Below are 19,093 nucleotides of genomic sequence, written 5' to 3' on the forward strand. Positions count from 1 at the left end.
TTGTCAGCTTACAAAACCATGCACATTTTATTAAACCACTAACTTAGTGCAAGTCCAATTTTTAGGATTATTTTATTCATAAAGCCTTTGAAAAATTATTCAAAATTGCTGTATCAATAGTGCATATTTTATTTGATAATTTAAAATCTATTTTGATTTCCAAAAAGCATCACTTGAGTTTAAAATATATTTTGTATTTTTTACATTAAAATATATATATTTTTTTTTAAGTGTTTTTTTTGTAAAGTATTATAACGAACATCATCACAGTTCAAAATATATTTATTCTGCTCCAATGTTATTATTGGACTTCAAGTAAAGTACATTTTATTCTGTCCCAATATTATTATTGTACTAATTTAAATTTAAATAGTGTCAATAGTAAATTAGTCATATTAAAATTTGTAAATAATAAAAAAAAAATTAAAAAAACGACAATTACCGCCTCACTCGGTGGCGGTTTGATTGTGATCACCATGTGAACCTAAACCCCCTTTGATGCCGCCCCCCTGCGGTAGCGAAAGTGGAGTAAAACGATCGCGCTCGCCCCAGTTATGCAATAAAAGACGAGCACTTCAAGGAGTGTCCAAAGAAAGTGACTCAGATTAAGAACACGCACCGTATATTGTCATGACACGATTACATAATGCGGTGTGTTGACCAGTGAATAAGTGATACAATTTCCATAATAAAATCGTGTTATTTATGAACTTCTTGGCTTTTATTACGGTAGTCAGATTTCGCTACACTTCACAGCTACTGAAAGTGTCAGCAGTCAGTGATGCCTTCAGGGACTACGTAAAATTAGGTGGAGTTGGCTTTACCAGTACAGTGTGGTCAATGTCAATTCTCAATAGCTCAACACAAGTTAAGATAATTTGTTTGATATGTTTGTATCAGTAGGAATTTACTTCATCAGGATTTACGTCAATTTTATAAGGAAGCCGCCATGCGCCGTTACTCGTTTCCTCCCCGTCCTGGTGTACATGAACGCAGCGCCACTTTATTGGCAAACAGATGTATGTCGTCAACTCGCCACATTCGCTCCTTTCTCCGGGAGGAGGGAACCAAAATCTCCACCGTTCAGATGGAACTCGCGGCGGTTCCGGCGGTCGAGATGGACGTACGGAACCCATGACGACGCGGATACAACTTTGTGGCACTTTTAACCGGATCACAACGATCTTTTCTGACGCCTTTTGAGTTTTTTTTAATTGCGTGTTTTTGCTGCCCGGTTGGAGGGGCGGGTAGCTGGAAAACTTCACCGTCCATGCGCGCCCGGGCGAGGACAAGCTTCAACGCGGGAGATGTGACACCACCCAAAGTTTAAAATCGACTTAAGAGGAAGGACAAATCCCTCCTAGTTGCAATTCGACGTTATGAAAATGACCGGAGCTATGGAAAGTTCTTTCAAGCTGGCACTGAGGAAGCCGCCCGCCTTGCGGACGACAGAGGTACGTGAAGCCATCGCTCTTGTAAATTAGCACATCGCTTTTTTTCCCTCCCCTCAGTTAGCTCACAACTTCATAGACTCACTTGTTTTGCCATCGGATTACGTTATTAAATTGCAATAAATGCTATTTAATCGCGAGTTAAGTGAAGTTAAATGGCTTGGACTACTAAATGGCCGTGTACAAACACCGAGTTTGTGATGGTAGCCACGCCGAGTCAAACTGGGGACGTTACATATTGTACGCTACAGTCTGCACGCATTAAAAGTAGACACAACAAAGAGGGTTAGAATAGGATACGATTTCTAACTGTCCCTGAAGGCCACACTTGAACAAATGTACGTCAGTTACGTTGTGGATATTGTGATTTCAGACAGTCCATTAACGCAACTCCTCAATACATGAAGTTGTGTGAGGAAGGTTATGACGTCATATTGCCACTGAGTGCAACATTGAAATGTCAGACGATCCCAAAGGGCGCACCTGACAATTGCTGGTCTATTATTTCAGACTGTCCCTGAAGGCATCTCGTCCACTCTTGAGCAGCCACTTTTTTTTTTCTTTTTCAAAATTGTGTATGTCGTAGCAAGAACAAAAAGCATACAGATTTTGAAGAGTTTCCAAACACAAGAAACTCAAGATAGTTGGGAAAATGGTCTAATCCCACATGTTTCTCGTCCACTCTCGGGCAGTCTCAATTTGAAAGCGTTCAGGGATATTGGCCTATTTCAAAGCAAGATTACGAAAGATTTTGGAGAATGCTTCTTAACAGAAGATGATGGAGTCGCCTGTTTTAAAACGTCCAATCGCTATGACGTGTCTCATCCACTCTCGCACAGCCAAACGTATTTTTTTTCAAAATTGCATAAGTCATTCAAAGAGCAAGAATCCTATAGATTTTGAAGTTTCCAAACCCAAGAAGCTCAAGGTAGCTGGGGAAAAGGTCCCACCAAGACATGTTTCTCGTCCACTCTCGAGCAGCCACAGTTTTGAATGAAGCTTATTCCAAACTTTTCCTCTTTCAAATTCTGCGCACGCTTCCTGTTTTTTTTTTTTTTGAAGGATACGCAATCCTAGATGTCCGTCATTGACTTTTGCTTTGTCAGCGTGCGTTTTGACAGCGACAGCCCTGTTGCATTGTGGGTCCGATGACAACGGCCTTTTGGGATGCAAGTGCGATCTGTGGTGCGTTCTCACGTCCCCTCTGTGGAAACGCAATGGGGCAAGCGTTGTTTTCTTTCTTCTTTTTTTTTTTTAGTACCTCCATCTTTTCATAAAGGGCCTCTTTTGACGCCTCTTGATCCCTTGTTTGTTTGCATCGGCGCGCCAACCAGAAAGCCTCTTTCACGCCGTCCATAGAGCGCTTTTGTATGCACGTGAACAAACCATAACAAGCGCTCGCTCCACCAATGAACGTCAAAAGGTCGACTATGTGAATTCTAAATCCAAATCAAACTTTGCAGGATGTGTTCATTAAAAAGAAAAACAAGCTCAAACAGCTTTGATTGCCAGCTGTGTGCTGGGATCAAAGAGCCAATCTGTATGTTTCTCGTCCGCTCTCGAGCAGCCGCAATTCAAAATTTCAAACTTTTGTGGTTTTTTTTCCCAATGTCAGGGAAATAGTCCTTTTGATTTTGAATAATAAACAATCCTAGATGTTCTAGTTGGTTCTGGTCTGCACATGCTTCTAATCCACTGGCCATATTACTGAATGAATCTACTCCAAATCTTTGGGGGTTATTATTCCAGATCTGGGCAAAAGTCCTATGAATATGTGCTGTTACAGGATAACCAGTCGAAGATGTTTAAGGTAGCTTTAGCTAACGATCCATTCAGTAAAATGTTTCGCGTCCACTCTCGAGCAGTCATTATTCTCGAGTAGCCCCCCCCCCCCCCAAATCAGTAGAAAACTTTTAATTGTTCAATTTCAACGCAACAATTCAGTTGATTTTGAATCCATGGTTTGTGGTGAAAGAAAGGTATGCGGTGTTTCTTGTCCACTCTTGAGCTGAACCAATTCGGGGTGACTCTTACTCCAAATCTTTTGGGGATTCATGTTCCGTCATGTCAGAGCAAGAACCCGGATGATTTTAATTGTTAGGCATAGACCATCCACGGTGAGTGCTCTTGATCTCTGCCAAGTTTCTTATCCATTCTCTATCAGGTAAGATTCTGAATGAATCTTAATCACACCTTTTGTCAACATTTTTGTTTAATTCCAAGTCATGGCAGGAATCTCGTTAATGTGTGCGAATGATCAACTCTGTGTTTCTTGTCCACTCTCGAGCAGCCAAGCTTTGGTTATTGTGGATTTGTGTTCAATACCATGCCTAGAGTCATGTTAATTTTTGACGCAGCGGTAGCAGAGATCAATGATCAAATCGGTACATGATTCTCGCCTGCTCTCGATTAGCAGCAATTCTGTCAATTCAAAGTTGACAAGGTAGTTGACAACGAGTCTTTATGTGTCGATAGTTAGCTCACGTTGTTGACATGTTTTGTTTTTATTCACCCCCCCCCCCCCCACCATTTTTTTTAATGCAAGTGTTCCAGCAGCCTTTCCGAAAAGCAAACCTGTTTTAAAGAGCCAGGAAGCGTCCGTTCCATGCCGTGCCTGCCGGCTATTGTTTGAAAGTAAACACGCCGCCGCTTCCTGTGGGCACCCGTTCTCGGGCCGCCGCGCTGTCGCGGCCTCGCGGCCTCGCGTCATAGCTGGCGCATGCGTGGGCTAACAACACGCCGTGTGTGTGTGTGTGTGTGTGTGTGTGTGTGTACATTCCATGCCGCAGAGCAGGCATCAACAGGCACACGGCTCTCTGCATGGAATGTGCATGGAGGATACAGGTAGACTCGCCTAGTAAAATGTAGTCAGATTATCGCAGTCGAGGGGTGGGGCCAAAGTAAAGTATCCCTACAGGCTTATTTTTTGTATTTATTTTTTGTTGTTATTTCTAAGCCTCTTTAGTTAACTAGCTTTGTTGGCCATGCCAATTTTAGCACCTTTATCTCATCAAAGCAGAAAACTGAGCGGAGCTGCAATGTTGTTGGTAGCATTGCGTAGCGTAAGCTAACAGGTAGCTAGCCACCACTCATGAATTTGGAGCAAAGATCCGCCATCTTCATGTCCCGATGGACTACATGGAACAGCTATCACATCATCAGAAGCTAAGCAGAGCTGCGGTGTTGTTGGATGCGCACATTAGCATGAGCCATTTACGGCTTTGCTGATCCAACGTGATCTAGTTTTTGTTTACGTGCGTTTAAAAGACCAAAAGCAAAACTTGAAAGTCTCAAACATTTGCATTGTGACTTTCTCGTCAGACGTGTCTTAGATTGTTGCAGTGTGTTGTCATGCATGACATGACAACCCCCTCAGGTGCGACATCGCCCACCTGTGATGCAACGTGAAGACGAAATACCTCCCTCAGGGCTACTGTAGGTAGAGATTAATGGAGGTTGGTCAACCAGAGGATGACGTCGTTTGCCGACGCACATTTTTTTACGCAATTTCCGTCACCATAAGACCACCCACTCACTCACTCACCCGTCTCACTTTACAAATCCCCTTTAAAAGGAAAGAGTCTGCTGATAAAGAGTGAGCTTGATTTTGGGATAGTCATAGTAGTTATAATTAGTTATTATAATAATTTATAAACAATAAAAAAAAAACATTGAAAATTACGACATAAATATTGCTATTTAATGTTGCAGTGTTAATGCTCATCAATGATATCATCCAGTTTTAAAAATGATAATAGTGACATCATGATTAAATTATGTGATGATATTGTTACATGCACTGATACAAATCGTTGCCATCCGATACAATGATATCGCAAGAGTTTGCTGATGAGAATATTGTAATGCATTAATTTGATTGAAAGAAAAATATTTGCGATATTCTGTGCGCTGGTATCAATACTGTATCGATGCCGTATTGTTACATCTGATCATACAATGTTGTAATACCTACTTTGGAAGAAAAACAGCGTAGTTGCAAAACTATCGATATTTAATACTGCCCAGGAGGAGGACTTGCTCAATGTCAGATTTTATTTGCCAATTCGATGGCAATATCTGGCATTGATACTTATACCTATATACCTTATACCTAATAATATGACTTGAATAAATTCAACGACAGCCATATAGATGACAGGAACTGTCTCAATATTTGATGCGACCGTAATGATCAGAATATTTTTTTCAATGATTTTGATTGATTGAAAGTCATAAATTACTCATCTACTTTAGAGATTAATATTACAGAAACAATTCTTTTGAGTTTGACCGGTATAAAAAGTGTGGTCCCAAAAAATTTTGCGTCCACTCTCGGGCAGCCGCAATTCTGAATTAATCTATGACTCCAAATACCAACAGAGTCTTCTTCGAACTTTACGCCATGAGTGTCCTTGGTACCTGACAGATTTGAGTTTCTCAAACACGCTACCTGACAGGTTTGAAAGGAATGCACCTGCCGTCTCGTGGGGAACGCTAGGAATGTGACAACTGCATTCCCGGAACGTTTACCCTCGAACAATGAAAGCAGAAGACAAAAATAAAGCTTCCTGTTTGCCGCCGTTACAGAGAATATAAAAAGCTGCTGTTTTTTAAGAAATTGAATGGAAAACAGGAAGTGACTCAGTCGTGGTTCCACAGCCGCGATGGTGAAGGGTTGAACTTTTACATGGCGACTTCAGCACACTTTGACTTTACAAATGGAAGTTATGAAGGCGCAGTCCTGTTTTCTCAAATCACCTGCGATTTGACTACCTTTGAATGTGATTTGCGTGTCAATTTTATTGACATATTTATTATGCCAAGATCACTAATAAAAAGTAAAATTAGCCTGTGATCTAATTGTATAATATGTAGGACAGTCTATGTTGCTGCAGTCGAAATTCAAAGTAAACTCGAAGGGGATATCGTCAACCATTCCCGGAAAAAAAAAAACATGTTTTGAAACTTTCTAGAATAACGTATATCTTGGAGAGGTCCTAACTTAACTGCAGTAAAAAAAAATACTGATTTAGAAATTGATAGAATGCGCAAGAACTTGACTGCCTCGACAGGCTGCGGTGTAAATCCAAAGTAAATGTTAATTTCAATGGCAAATATTTGATGGCATGCTTTGAGTTTGAGCTAACTGTTAGCAGCACAGAGCTCAAGGATATTTTTTCTTCACTGACATCTCCTGCCTTGTCGTCGTCAGACCGCATGGCAGTTTTACGACTTTCTCGAATAACCTTAAACAGGGACCATACTGCCTCAACGGGCTGCTGTAAAAAAAAAAAAGTCCAAGTGAAGTGAAGAGAGCAAGGCAAGCTGCTAACATTGCTAAACAACAGGTTTCTTTAACATTCTATCTAGCAGGACCATGACCTTTCCTACCTCAACGGGCTGTGGTAGAAATCCAAAGTAAACTTTAAAAACTTTCTAGAAGGACAGAGGACTCAAAATTCTGCAATACATATATACAAAAAACTTAAGAACAAAGGACAATCCTAAATTCACTGCAGTAAAAAGCATTTGTGTGAAGTTTCTAGAAAAACAAGTACTTAGCTGACTCAACGGGCTGCGGTTGAAATAGAAAGTAACATTAATTAAATTGCTACGTGGCACCACGAGCTAAATGGCTGTAAACAGGACGAAGATGCCTGATTATTATTTTTTGCACACTGACTGAAGGCCCTTCATTGACATCTAGTGGCTTGGTCTCGTCAGACCGCGCACACAGCCGTGAAACATCCTCCTGCCACTTCATTCACTCCAGCAGAAAAGTCATCTAAAATTACGCCGAAAGGTCATACTTTCCACTGCAGTGCGTGTGGCGTGTGTGTTTTGCGTGGTTTGGCGGGCAACGCGGCCACTTTCCAGGCCCGGTCGCCAATCGGTCCTTCCCCGGATGCAAAAAGTTTCCAGGTGACTTTTTCACACTTTCTCTTGATGATGTCCAGTTAGCACACCCGACCTCCAGGGTATGGAAACTGCACACATTTCCCGTATTTCTTTCCACGCGTCTGCTTCTGTGCCACTTTTTAAGCGATTTGCCGGCCGATCGCCCTCATGTGTCTTCAATTACACCGGCGAGCGATGTTTGGGTCTGTGTGTGTGTGTGTGTGTGTGTATGTGTGTATGTGTGAGCTTTGTTGCTAAGAATAGCGCCTTTGTACGGCCCAGAGAGGGGATTTAGCTCTAAGTGCTACAAGTGCTCTTGTAACCCCACATTGATGTTGCCTGTGATAACTTTTGACTTGAAGGATTTCAGACTCTCGAGTATCATAGAGAACTTCATGGTAGCACCAAGTGCAAGTGGCATCAACCAACGGGCTGCAGTAGAAAATTTAAAATAAAAGGGACTATCTTGGAACTTTTGAGGACCAAATACTTTGATGCCTCAACAGGCTGTAGTAAGAATCCAAGATAAATCTGAAAAACAGCAAAATGAGATCCTTGAATTTATTTACCCTGTTTATATTAATTTGTGCTTTAATGTGTAGGGATAGGATGGGAACCTTTTTATAAGGACCAAGTAATTGCCTGCCCTAACGGGCTACGGTCTGAATCGAAAGTAATTGTGAAGGGAACAAGGCAATGTCATAATTATTGTGGTTGGAATCCAAAATAAAAGGAGAGGACGACAATATCCTAACTTTATCACGGAGGAAAAAATGTGTGTTTTAAAACTTTCTAGAAGGACCAACTACCTTGCAGCCTCATCGGGCTGCAATAGAATTAAATGTCAAGAGAACAAGGCAGTTTTAAAAATCTCTTCTTCTTGCTTTCTACAGTAGATGTATGCAGATGTCTGATTTTAGAGCAGTCTATTTGAGCCAGTATTTTGCTGCCTAAGCGGGTGGTAGTAGAAATTGAAAGAAGACTAGATGCAAATAAAGAGATCACCCTTTTCAGGATAGCTAGGGCAGGTATTGATATAGATGAATGAATTTAGATTTCAGAGCTTTCTAGTAGAATCTAGTACTTTGCTGCCTTAACAGTTTGCAATAGACATTGAAAGTAAGATATGATTAACTTTAATCTAGAAATTGAAAGTATGCTTGAAAAGAGCAAAGCTCTGCCTTAACTTTACTGTAGAAAAGAGTAGTAATTCTTCCAAAGTGCAAGTTACCTCAACGGGCTGCGGTAGGAATTGAAGAGGAGAGCAAGTCAATTTTCTTTATACTTTTGAGAAGGATCACATAGTGCTGCGGTTTGTGGCTCGTTAATGAATACTTGATTTTGCCTTTTCATTTAGCATTCACTTGCTAAACAGACCCGTCGAAGCACATTGCTCGGCCTTGTTTGTCCTCAGCCGAGTGCGACGTTGACCCGAAGCCCGGAGGAGTCGGAGGTTGATGTAAATGTTGAGGGTCAGCTATGCGGCCGAGATGTTTGTTCAGCCATTTTGAAGGGGCGCGCTGTGTCTTATGTCCACAATAGCCTCTGTGTGACTGTGAGCAGAACGGCGGCATATTCCTCCGGATCCAACAAACTTGCTGAGATGTTACGAATTTGTCTAAAAATGATCCCCTAAAAGTCTTAAAAGTGTGCATGAAACATCACCCAAAGTCTTGAAAATCAATTGTTCACAAAGCTCCCTAAAAGTCCTAAACGTGTCCAAACTTCAAGTTAGTTTAAATACCTTAGCATCAACATTTCTTTCACATTCATGACTTCAAATCCAGCATGTGACTGTAAAGCGTCCTCTCAATTGTGAACATCAGAAATGCGTGGAGTGGGCGTCCATGGCGACAAGAGCCTTTTTGTGCGAGCACCAGTTGACGCACATAAAAAGTCCTCCGCTAGCGTAGCATTTAGTGTGGGCCAAAACAAAGATTGGATTCCACTTCGGGGAAAAGGTCAAAGTCGTTTAATTAGACTTTTTTTTTAGCAGCTGCTTTCAGCTTTTCAACTGGCTTGAGTTGAGTGCCGCTTTTGTGTCTGCCAGCAGGTGGCAGCATCATTGCAGTCATGCTCCTCACACACATGTAGCACAGACTCAAAAGAAAGACCTCACAAGTGTTTGGTTCCACAAATAGCAACAACTTAAAGTGCTGCTGTTTTGGGAGATGAAAAAGTGTTTTTGACACATTGAAGCTGCTTCCTGCTTCACGCCGACTACCAACTAGCAGCTACTAATTCCTTTTTTAAATGTTTTCTGGAAGGCTCCCTAAATGGGCTGTGGTAGAAATTCAAAGACAACTGGAAGAGACATGCAATGTCCTAAGTATAAAAATAACAAATAAATCAATAAAAATAAAATAAAATTGTACATTCTGGAAAAAATAAAATAAAAAAAAACCCAAAGACTGCTGCTGCAATGAGCTGCGGTGAATCATAATCAAAACTCAAAAGAGATGTGATCTCCTGACAGAATGTCCTAACTTTTTATTGAAAAAAACATTTCAAAGTTCTTTTGTCGTTGCACCAAGTACTTTGCTGCCTAAATGAGCTGTGGTACAAACTGGAAAAGTCAGCTTAAAAAAACCCGAGGCAATCTCCTAACTTAACTGCGGAAACACACATGGATATTGGATACAATTAAACCTTAACACAACAAATTACTTTGTAGAAGATACAAGGACATCCACGTGAATAAAATTAAAGTTATTTAAAAAAAAAATGCTTTCTCAAAGTATGAACCTCTCTATCTTGACGGGCTGCGGTAGGAATGGAAAGATATTAACTTAAGTGCACAAAATAAATTGGCATTCTTGAAGGACCAAAAACTGTGTTGCCTCAATGGGCTGCGACAAAAATCCAAAATAAATATGAAGTGAGGGAGACAATTTCCAGATTTTTTTTCCTGACTGGAAAAGCACACTTTTTTGTTTACTGCGTCAACAGGTTGAGGTAAAAATGGAAAAAGGTCTGAACTTTACTGCAGATGAAACTATAGAAGGACCACCTTCTACCGCAGCCCGTTCAGGCAGTAAAGTGAAGTGAGCGATTTCCTCACTTCTGTTATGGAAACTTTCATCATTGCTGCATTTTTTTTCCTGGCATTTTCATGAACGAGCAAGTACGTTGCTGCATCAACGGGCTGCGGTGGAAATTGAAAGTGTGGGAAGGGGCCACAGTAGGGAGGCAGTGGCACAATCAGACTTCTCACATGTGAGAGCTGCTTGCCTCGGGCGTGAGCTGACAACACAACGGGGTGCTTACCGCAGCACTTGATTGTGCTCACTAACCCACTTCATGCAAGTCAATACGCTGCCGCCGAACCGTTGCTGCGCACTTCAAAATTCAGCCCCTGGAGCCAGTTGCGCTTGGCAACATCAAATTTGGCAGACGTGCCCCTCTTGACTAGACCCACAAAAAAGTCTCAAAAAGCAATGGCTGAAAACACACAGGAAGTAAACCATTTTGATTTGAAGTCTGCTATTTTAGGGTAATTTTGGTGTTTGATGACTCGCCATAAAATCAAGTCGCGCTTTCCATTTTGATCAATGAAGTGGCCTCCTGAAGGCCGTGCCGGAGCTCTGACCGCCGCTTATCGGCTAAGCGTCCGCATTCTGTCAGCCTCTTAGCGCTTTGACAGCCGGCCTTGACGGAGCGCTATTTCGGGAGCGCGTCGGGCAGATTCTGTCAGCGTGTTGTCGGCATCAATGAGGTGAACGCCGTTAACGCGTCAGGACGTTCGGGAAATATTCCCGCAGCCTCCCAGCATTGAGATAAACACGCATGGATAAGAAAACAAGTCAGACACTTACCTGTCTTTTTATTAGGTACACCAGCTCAACATTTTATGATCGAATACATATTGTACATTTTAGGTACACAGTAGACGCCGGACAATCTGTTTTTTTGTGGAAAACGCATATATCATGGTTCCAAAAACTCAGAACATGAATATAATAATTATTTAGATGAATTAAATGCAATAAATTCATGTTTTTTTCTGTCTTTCAGGACCTGCACACCATCTACTGCCACCTCTACCACATGGATGTCCTCTCTCACCTCAGAGAGCACCAGCTAAGGTCCGCTGGCTAACACAAAATGCTACAATGCTAGCGATAGCAACTAGAAAACTATGGCCCGCAGGTCACATACAGCCTGGGCTCTTTAACCCAAAACATTTGCATTATCAATAGTCTTTCAATATAAGCATTGATTTAGCTATTTTTATCCTCTAAAATTAGATTGCATCATTCTTTATTCATTTATTTGATTAAACAATTAGTGACTTTATTATAAACATTCAAATCCAACAAATATTTTTGGGATAAAACATTTTACTTTTATTAATTTTGTACTTTTACTTTTCATGATTAACTAATCGGTTGCTGGCCCACTTGTCCTTAAAAAAAAAAAATCAAACAATGCCCTTGATCAGAAAAGTATGCACACCCCTGGCGCTAGGTGCAACTTTTCTGAGATATTGCTTGCTTTTTTTTGGTAACATGGCAAACAGGTTTTACAGCATGTGGCCACAGTATGTGCGACGTGTCCGGAATGTTCCCTCAGCTGATGCCAGGTGACAGTGACGACAATTAGTAATAATAAACAATATACAGTAATCCTGCCTCCATCGCAGGGGTTATGTTCCAGACCACCCTTGTGAAATCTGTGATATAGAATACAGTACCATACATAAATAGCATTTATGATATTTATTTATATATATATATATATATATATACATATATATATATATATATATATATATATATATATATAAATAAAATGTACCGATCCCTCTATACAAATCCCGTTTTTAAGTAACAAACTTAACATCTTACAATCTGCATCAATATTCATGCCCAGCAAGTACATTCTAAAATGAATCTACAGACGTCACTTTCTGTAGACATAAAAAGCAGGATTGAAGAGGATTTAGCATTCAACAATCTTCACAAAAAACTAAACTGACTTGAAATACTTCCGGTTTTCATTCGTCTTCAGTCAAATTTATTGTTTAACAAAATAGTGCCATCTATTGGTCGACAGTAGAATTACACCCAAAATAAACCAGCGACAGAGTAAAATAGTTACAAACCGTGCAAAACAGACTTTTATCATTTGTTTTGTGAATAACTTTTTGATGTTTTTAATGTATGAAAACTGCCATTCAAATAAAGCAATGTTTTGTTGTCCCTTCCCTCCCCTTCCCTCAGGTCCATGTGCACCTCGGCCAGGTACGAGAGACACGAGGCCAACCGCATCCTCTTCTAGTGAGTACATTCGGAACACTCGAGCGTTTCTAGTTAGGGTTTCAAACTAGGGTTAGGGGTTCAAAACAGGTTTTAGCTCATACGTCATGAAGTTCAACAAGATCTTCTTCTTCTTCTTGTGCAGTCCCGACAGCATCGCCAGCTGTTGGTACGTCCTGCTCTCTGGATCTGTCTTCGTCAAGGAGCACATGTACCTGGCTAGGTGCTGGTATGTGCACATCAACACGCGCACGCACGCACGCATGCACATGCATGCTTAAAACTAGGCGAGGAGGCGTGGAAATGACTGCAGTATTTCATGTTGACACACACTGTTCATGTGTGAGATTGTTTGTGGCGCCATCTATTGTCATGAACGAGGATTCCCAAACTGCGCCGTGCTCATCCCTTTTAAATTTATATAGATTTATTTATTTATTTATTTTTGCACAGAACAATCAGATTCAATGGCGGATGTTCTATAATAAATAATAAATAAATAAGAATGATTAAAAAAGTTTATTTAAATGTGTTTTTTTATTTTTATTTTTTATTTAAAATTATTTTTAGAAATTACAACTCCTACCAAAATATTCATATTAATAAATATTTAAAATATATATATTAAAAAAACAATAAAACACCCCCACATTAATTAATTTAAAAAAATAGACAAATACAATTTATGAATAATATGGTAGCCCAAATCTCCAGAAATGAAATAATCTAAAATTATTATTAAAATGATTTATTTACAAAAATACCATATTCAAAATTGGCAAATATCTATTTAGAAATAAAAATAAATAATTTTGTTAAATCACAGAACCCCAAAATTCACTCAAAAAATGTATTTATCTTTTTAGCAACATATTACAATTTATTAAAAAAAAACTAAAAAAAACGCTCCAAATCAGCTTATTGTAGGGCAACAGAAAATTACTTATTTCCACAATATGTGTTTTTTTTAGAGACAGTAAAGTATTGAGTGTAGTATGTTTTAGTTAAACTTGCTGGAATAAGCTCCACATACTCCGCTAATGTGTGTGTGCGGGCATGCATGTGTGCATGGTTGGTAATAGTAAGTGTGTGGGGGAGGTTTTCAAACATGCAAAATGACCGGAGGGTGTGTGTTGGTTAGTGGTCACAGTCGGGGGTGTAAGAGCAGGTCAGAGTGTGTGCGTGTGTACGTGCACGTTTGTGCGTGCGTGTGGAATGTGTGGACCTGGGTGGAACAGTGGCCGGCCATGTGTTCCTGTGCAGCCTGCCCGCCTGGAGCCCGGCCAGCACATCAGGCAGGAAATGAGCAACACACACACATGCAAAGGCGGGCGACAGACAGGGCAGTATCGAGCAGGAGGCGGCACACACACACACACACACATTCTCCCTCCTAAACTTTTTGGCAGAGTAACTTTGGGATCCCTATTTTTTTCTCCGCCTTTTGTGGATAACATGCTGGATTTGCATCCACTTCCACGGAATCCTGACAAGCGGACCTATAAAATTCCCGGTTAGTCAACTTTGTGGTTTCCGTCGTTTGCTTCCCGCCTCCTACCGTGAGCTGTTTGAAAACTCCCTCTTTCTTCTTCTCCCAGCATGTTCCTTAACCCTCTTCTGGATTGGGCAGAAATGTCACTGTTTTAGCTCTCATACCCACACACACACACACACATACACAAGCATGAGATATATATTGTCAATATGTAAGTTCACAAACTACTACACTGATGACGTTCCCAAATGGTGGAAATTTGGAATGTTCTTCCTTGTTTCCAATGAAATATTTACAACACGGTTGATGAGTGCTCCAAAAATCAAATGGGCTGTTGTTTTGCCAATGACTCATAAAGTTACGTGTGTGCGTGTCCGTCCTTTGTTTCTGTTGCCTTTCCGCTTGGTCCTGGTAACCATGGAAACGGTGGTTACCAAATGGATCCGCAGCTCTGTTTGGATTGAGCTGTTGGCCCCGCCTCCCCCCCATAGAAAATGCTGTCTGCGCTCTAATAGATTTGTCCAGTTTGGACATTTCAATCATGCTTGCTTGAGATCTCAGGTTTGCTATTTTGTGGAATATTTCTTACAAATGTGATTTATTTTTAAAAAGTTAATGTCGAATTTCGATTAACCAATGTAGTCTTTAGGCACACAAAAAAGGAGCAATGCACAATGGAAATGAGCAGGGTGATTCAAAATAATCGACAGAAAAGAATTCAATGGCAAGCTCAATCACACAGGCCCACACTTCGTCTTATAATGACTGGAGTGCGGCTATTCCTTGCCAGTTATTGAAGTTGTCTCTCATCTTGCACAATAGAAATGAGCAGGGTGATGTGTAAAGTAATCCATAGTCAAAGAATTTCAGCGCGAGCTCAATCACACACGTGCACCTCACTTGAATTGATGCATTGGCTGAAATGTGGCCATTCTGTGCCAGTTAATTTATGATAACCACCACCTTGTACAATAGAAACCAACTGAATGGCACCTTGTACAATAGAAAGAAACAGGAGGACTAGAAATAATGTGCAATTAAAAAAAGTCCACTGCACGCACACATGGCCACATGCAATCTTGTTTTTGACGAGAACATAACGTTGCACAGTAGAAATCAACCAGACTGTGAGAAATAATCAACATGATACCTGTCACCTTGCACAATAGTAATGAGCAGGACTGAAAATGTTTACGGCAAGCTTGATCAATCCACTATCTCTCGCCAGTCATTCATGATGCCCATAAAAATCCACACTAGAAATTATCCACATAAAAACACACTGAGCTCAATCACCCACAGCCACATGCGAGTCTCGTATTTACTTAAATCCATTTATTCTTATTTGTTGTTGAAGCCAGTTATTCATAACCGTCACCTTGCACAATAGAAATGAAGCAGGATTTTTACTACTAGAAATAACCCACAGAGTAAGAAAAGACAACCTCAGAGAACTTTCAAATTGTGTCTCACATCCAAACTACTTGACATCTTCAAGAGTTGCCTTTTTCTCAACATTATTGCACTCTGTTTCTGTTTGTGTGTGTGGTGGAAGGAGGGGGGGGGGGGGGGGGGGGGTTGTTCACTGGCTTCCTCGCCGCCTGTCACGGTTTATTGCCCCCCGTGGCACTGCAGCTGTCAGTGGACCTGTCAGCCCCCAACCATACCAACCCCCCCCCCCCCCCCCTCCCAGTCTCCTACCTCCACACAGACACTTGTTTCTTAAAAGCGGGTCTGAAAGATGTGTGGCGGCACAGAAAATCATCACCTGCTGAAATCTTGACACTTTGAGCCGCCTTTCTTCCACACAGGCAAAGTGGTTTGGAGGACAACATTTGTCTGATAACGTTTTAAGGTTGTCATATCAACAATCGTTAGCATACCAGCTGGGTTTGAAGAGGGGATGTCATCGGCCTGACTTGTTTGCCGCCTAAACGGGTGGTGGTAATTGAAGGAACATATTGAGGATGGATGGATTCGGATTAGTGTCCTCCTGTTAGGTTCTATTTGATTAAACTTGACAGCTGGCTCTTTGAAAGTTTTCGGTACTTTCCAAATGAGATGAAAAATGTCGGCTCTTGTTTCAGTTTCGGGAACTCTGAGAGGTTTGAGTTCATCAAACTTGTTTGCATACGCAATGCCCAAAAGTAAGATTGTTCCCAATTTGGTATAAATTGGACAAAATCTGTTGGGAGTTTGTCTTTCAAGGCCCCTTTTGAAATGGCAAAAGTAGCCCTAAAATGGCTGCTTCAAACCAAAATGGCAGACTGTGTCTTTTTTGGACATGGCTTCTTGAGGCTTTTTTGTGGGTCTATGCTTGATTTTAAATGTCATGCTTTCATGCAAAATTTTCCAAAAACATTTCTTTGTGTGAGTCATCACGATCTGCCCACACTCACTAACAAATACTCCAGATTTTCGCAATTCAGCGTCATCCATTTGTTCAGTATACAACATTGGCGAGCAATGGGACAAAATCTCTAGGATGTGTTCGCTGCAATCTGTCAGTCGTCAGGCCGGCAACCTCTGCAGGCTGCGACAGTCTCGCCTCGCTGGAGCGCGCAGACATCTGTCACCAGCCGGCCTAACCTCCAGGAGGGGAGGGGCTTGGCGACAAGTCCCGAGCCCAGCCAGGCTGCAGACGGTGCTGGGTAGACTTTGCGTTGCTTCTGGGTGGTCATCCTAACTTTTAGCGAAGGGTTTACTTGGGTTTGATTGCGCATCTCATCAGTTGGTAGGGAAGACGACACCTTTGGGAATGTTCACGCTCAACCAGGGGGTTCTGAAATATCAAACTTGACAAAAACGCTCTCCAAACTGACTTGGAGTGTAACTCGGTTTTAGGTTACAAAGGTTAGCAGTAGGAGAGTTAATTAAAAGTTACTTTAACACCACAAATTTTTTTAACGTGCGATTAATGACCGCCCCTTACTTGGAAGGCCTGTAGTGGGGGAATTCCAGTTACAGCGCAGCAGTCCACGTAAAAATAATAATAATAAATGTAATAATAATGCATATATTTGTGGAGACTGGGGTCCAGCCAAGTTGTATTTTACAATTTTTAAAATGTGCAGAATTTCACAAGTTACTTCATATTAAACATTAGATAGCTCTTAATATGAAAAGAAAAATGCACTGAGCTGTTACCGTCTTACAAATGCATTTATGCCATCTAGTGGCAGAATAATGACCAACACAAATCAATATCACACTCGTTTTTTTTAAAGTTTTTTTTTTACAGTAATTATTTTTAATTTTAACTCCAGTTTATGAATTATTATGAAATTACTGTATCAATGACTCAAAGATGCAGCCATATTTATAATAGTTTAACATTTTTTGGGACATTTTATTGTACATTTAGAACAGATATAAAATTTGTGATTGATCTTGAGTTAACTATTGATGCGTTTAATTACAATTAAAAATGTTGATCGCCTGACAACCCTAGTTAGCAGTAGTAGTACTTAAAAAAAAAAAATAAAAAAAATAAAAATCTACTTTTAATGTGCCACACCCAAGCTAGGAGTGTTGGTCGGTAGCCAGGTGAAAACATACAAAGAACTTTACTACGATAAAAGACGAGTCTTATAATATATATAATAATATTTCCTAGCAGGTTCGTATATTTTTTTCCCACGCAACACATCTCAAAAAAGTGTGTTGCCATTGATTTCTATGTTTCTTGTGCCATATTCAAGCCCAGCATCAGTTTGGGGCCTGCTGAAAACAAAGAATGTGCATTTAAAACATTTTACGACATTTTTGGTGCTTTTCTCACAAAACTACACCCTCCAAAAAATATTGTATGTAATTTCGATTGTTCACATGCTTATACTCCACCTTGGCGTCAACAACTAAAAAAACTTACACTTTTTTTTTATTTAAAAAAGTGTCATATTGTACTCGGTCAAGGTCTGAGCTCGACATTGAGGATAACCGACGTGTAGGTCCAGTTTCCCGGTAGCTGCGGCGAGGATGGAATGTGGAACTATTTAAGGAGACAAGATGGGTGGAAAAGTGTCAGCTCGTAATCAGACGGCCGTCCCCGCGGCTCATCTCACGTCCGTAATTAACAGCAGCCGCCCGCATGCTTCCTCAAACAATGCTGAGTCGCCACTCCAGATCGCCAAAGGCAGCGCCGCATGTGCGCCCAATCTGTTAGCAGGGAATCGTATGAACAGTCGTGGATGGCGAGGCGGGAAAACCAGCAGCATGTTTATAATTATCTTAAGCAGACAATGACAAGGGATGCCTTTTTTAAAAAAAAATTAGGATGTCAACAAATTTGCCGTTTTATCAAAGGCTGTTGAGGGCTTTTCCCATGATGAGGTTGCATGTTTTTGTTTGGCTATGTGAGGCCACCACTGTTGTTGAATCAGCAATATGTGGGCAGTGATTCATTAAAATAGAAGAAACTAGAATAAAATGGTTATCTTACTAGAATTAAATCAATTCAAGTCTTTACTCTGAAGAATAGATAATTACTTTTTGGAGGAACAAGTTGTCTTTTTTAAAGGCAAATCTTACTATATGAGAATAAAATTAAGTCAAATTATTTTTCAAATGAGTATAGTTTTTTTGGGTGGGGGAGGGGTGATGGTGGAGGGAGGAGAGAGATATGCCCCACCCCAAATCATACTTTTGGCTAGAATAAAAAAAAATGCATGTAAGAATTTTACATATAAAAAAAATAATAACATTAAGAAATGTTGAGAAATATATATTTTTTTTCAGGAAAAATAATTTAGATACTTATTTGGGGGGGGGTTGGATTCACAAAAGTACTTGCATAAATCCTATTCGGAGGGAATCATAATTTAAATTCTTTTTTTAAGTAAAAAGGAAAAAAAATTGAAATAAAACAAAAACAAAACAAAACAAATGTAAAATTTTTTGAGGGAAAATAAAATTGTCTATATTTTTTAAAGTAGTCGTCTTACAAGAAAGTCTTTTTGGCAAATATACTTTTTTGTTATTTTACTTTTGAC

General features: G+C 40.3%; 1 protein-coding gene across 7 annotated transcripts in view; it reads left to right on the forward strand.

Annotated features, from left to right (window-relative positions):
• Positions 1 to 1,032: 1,032 nt before the first annotated feature.
• The window catches only part of rapgef6 (Rap guanine nucleotide exchange factor (GEF) 6), a 64,591-nt gene continuing 46,530 nt past the window's right edge, over positions 1,033 to 19,093 (forward strand). For 6 of the 7 annotated variants that reach the window (XM_086098488.1, XM_086098493.1, XM_086098491.1 and 3 more), the window contains exons 1-4: positions 1,033 to 1,454; positions 11,364 to 11,434; positions 12,572 to 12,628; positions 12,753 to 12,836. In XM_086098488.1, the coding sequence (XP_085954614.1) occupies positions 1,380 to 1,454; positions 11,364 to 11,434; positions 12,572 to 12,628; positions 12,753 to 12,836 (287 nt within the window). In that variant the 5' untranslated portion in view covers positions 1,033 to 1,379. Of the gene's footprint in view, positions 1,455 to 11,363; positions 11,435 to 12,571; positions 12,629 to 12,752; positions 12,837 to 13,976; positions 14,121 to 19,093 lie in introns of those variants that run through there. The other variant, XM_086098495.1, reaches the window with a different exon arrangement.

Source organism: Leptonotus elevatus, chromosome 16 (assembly GCF_054856555.1).
Source record: "Leptonotus elevatus isolate MCC_2025b chromosome 16, RoL_Lele_1.0, whole genome shotgun sequence".
In the NCBI taxonomy this organism is placed as follows: Eukaryota; Metazoa; Chordata; class Actinopteri; order Syngnathiformes; family Syngnathidae; genus Leptonotus; species Leptonotus elevatus.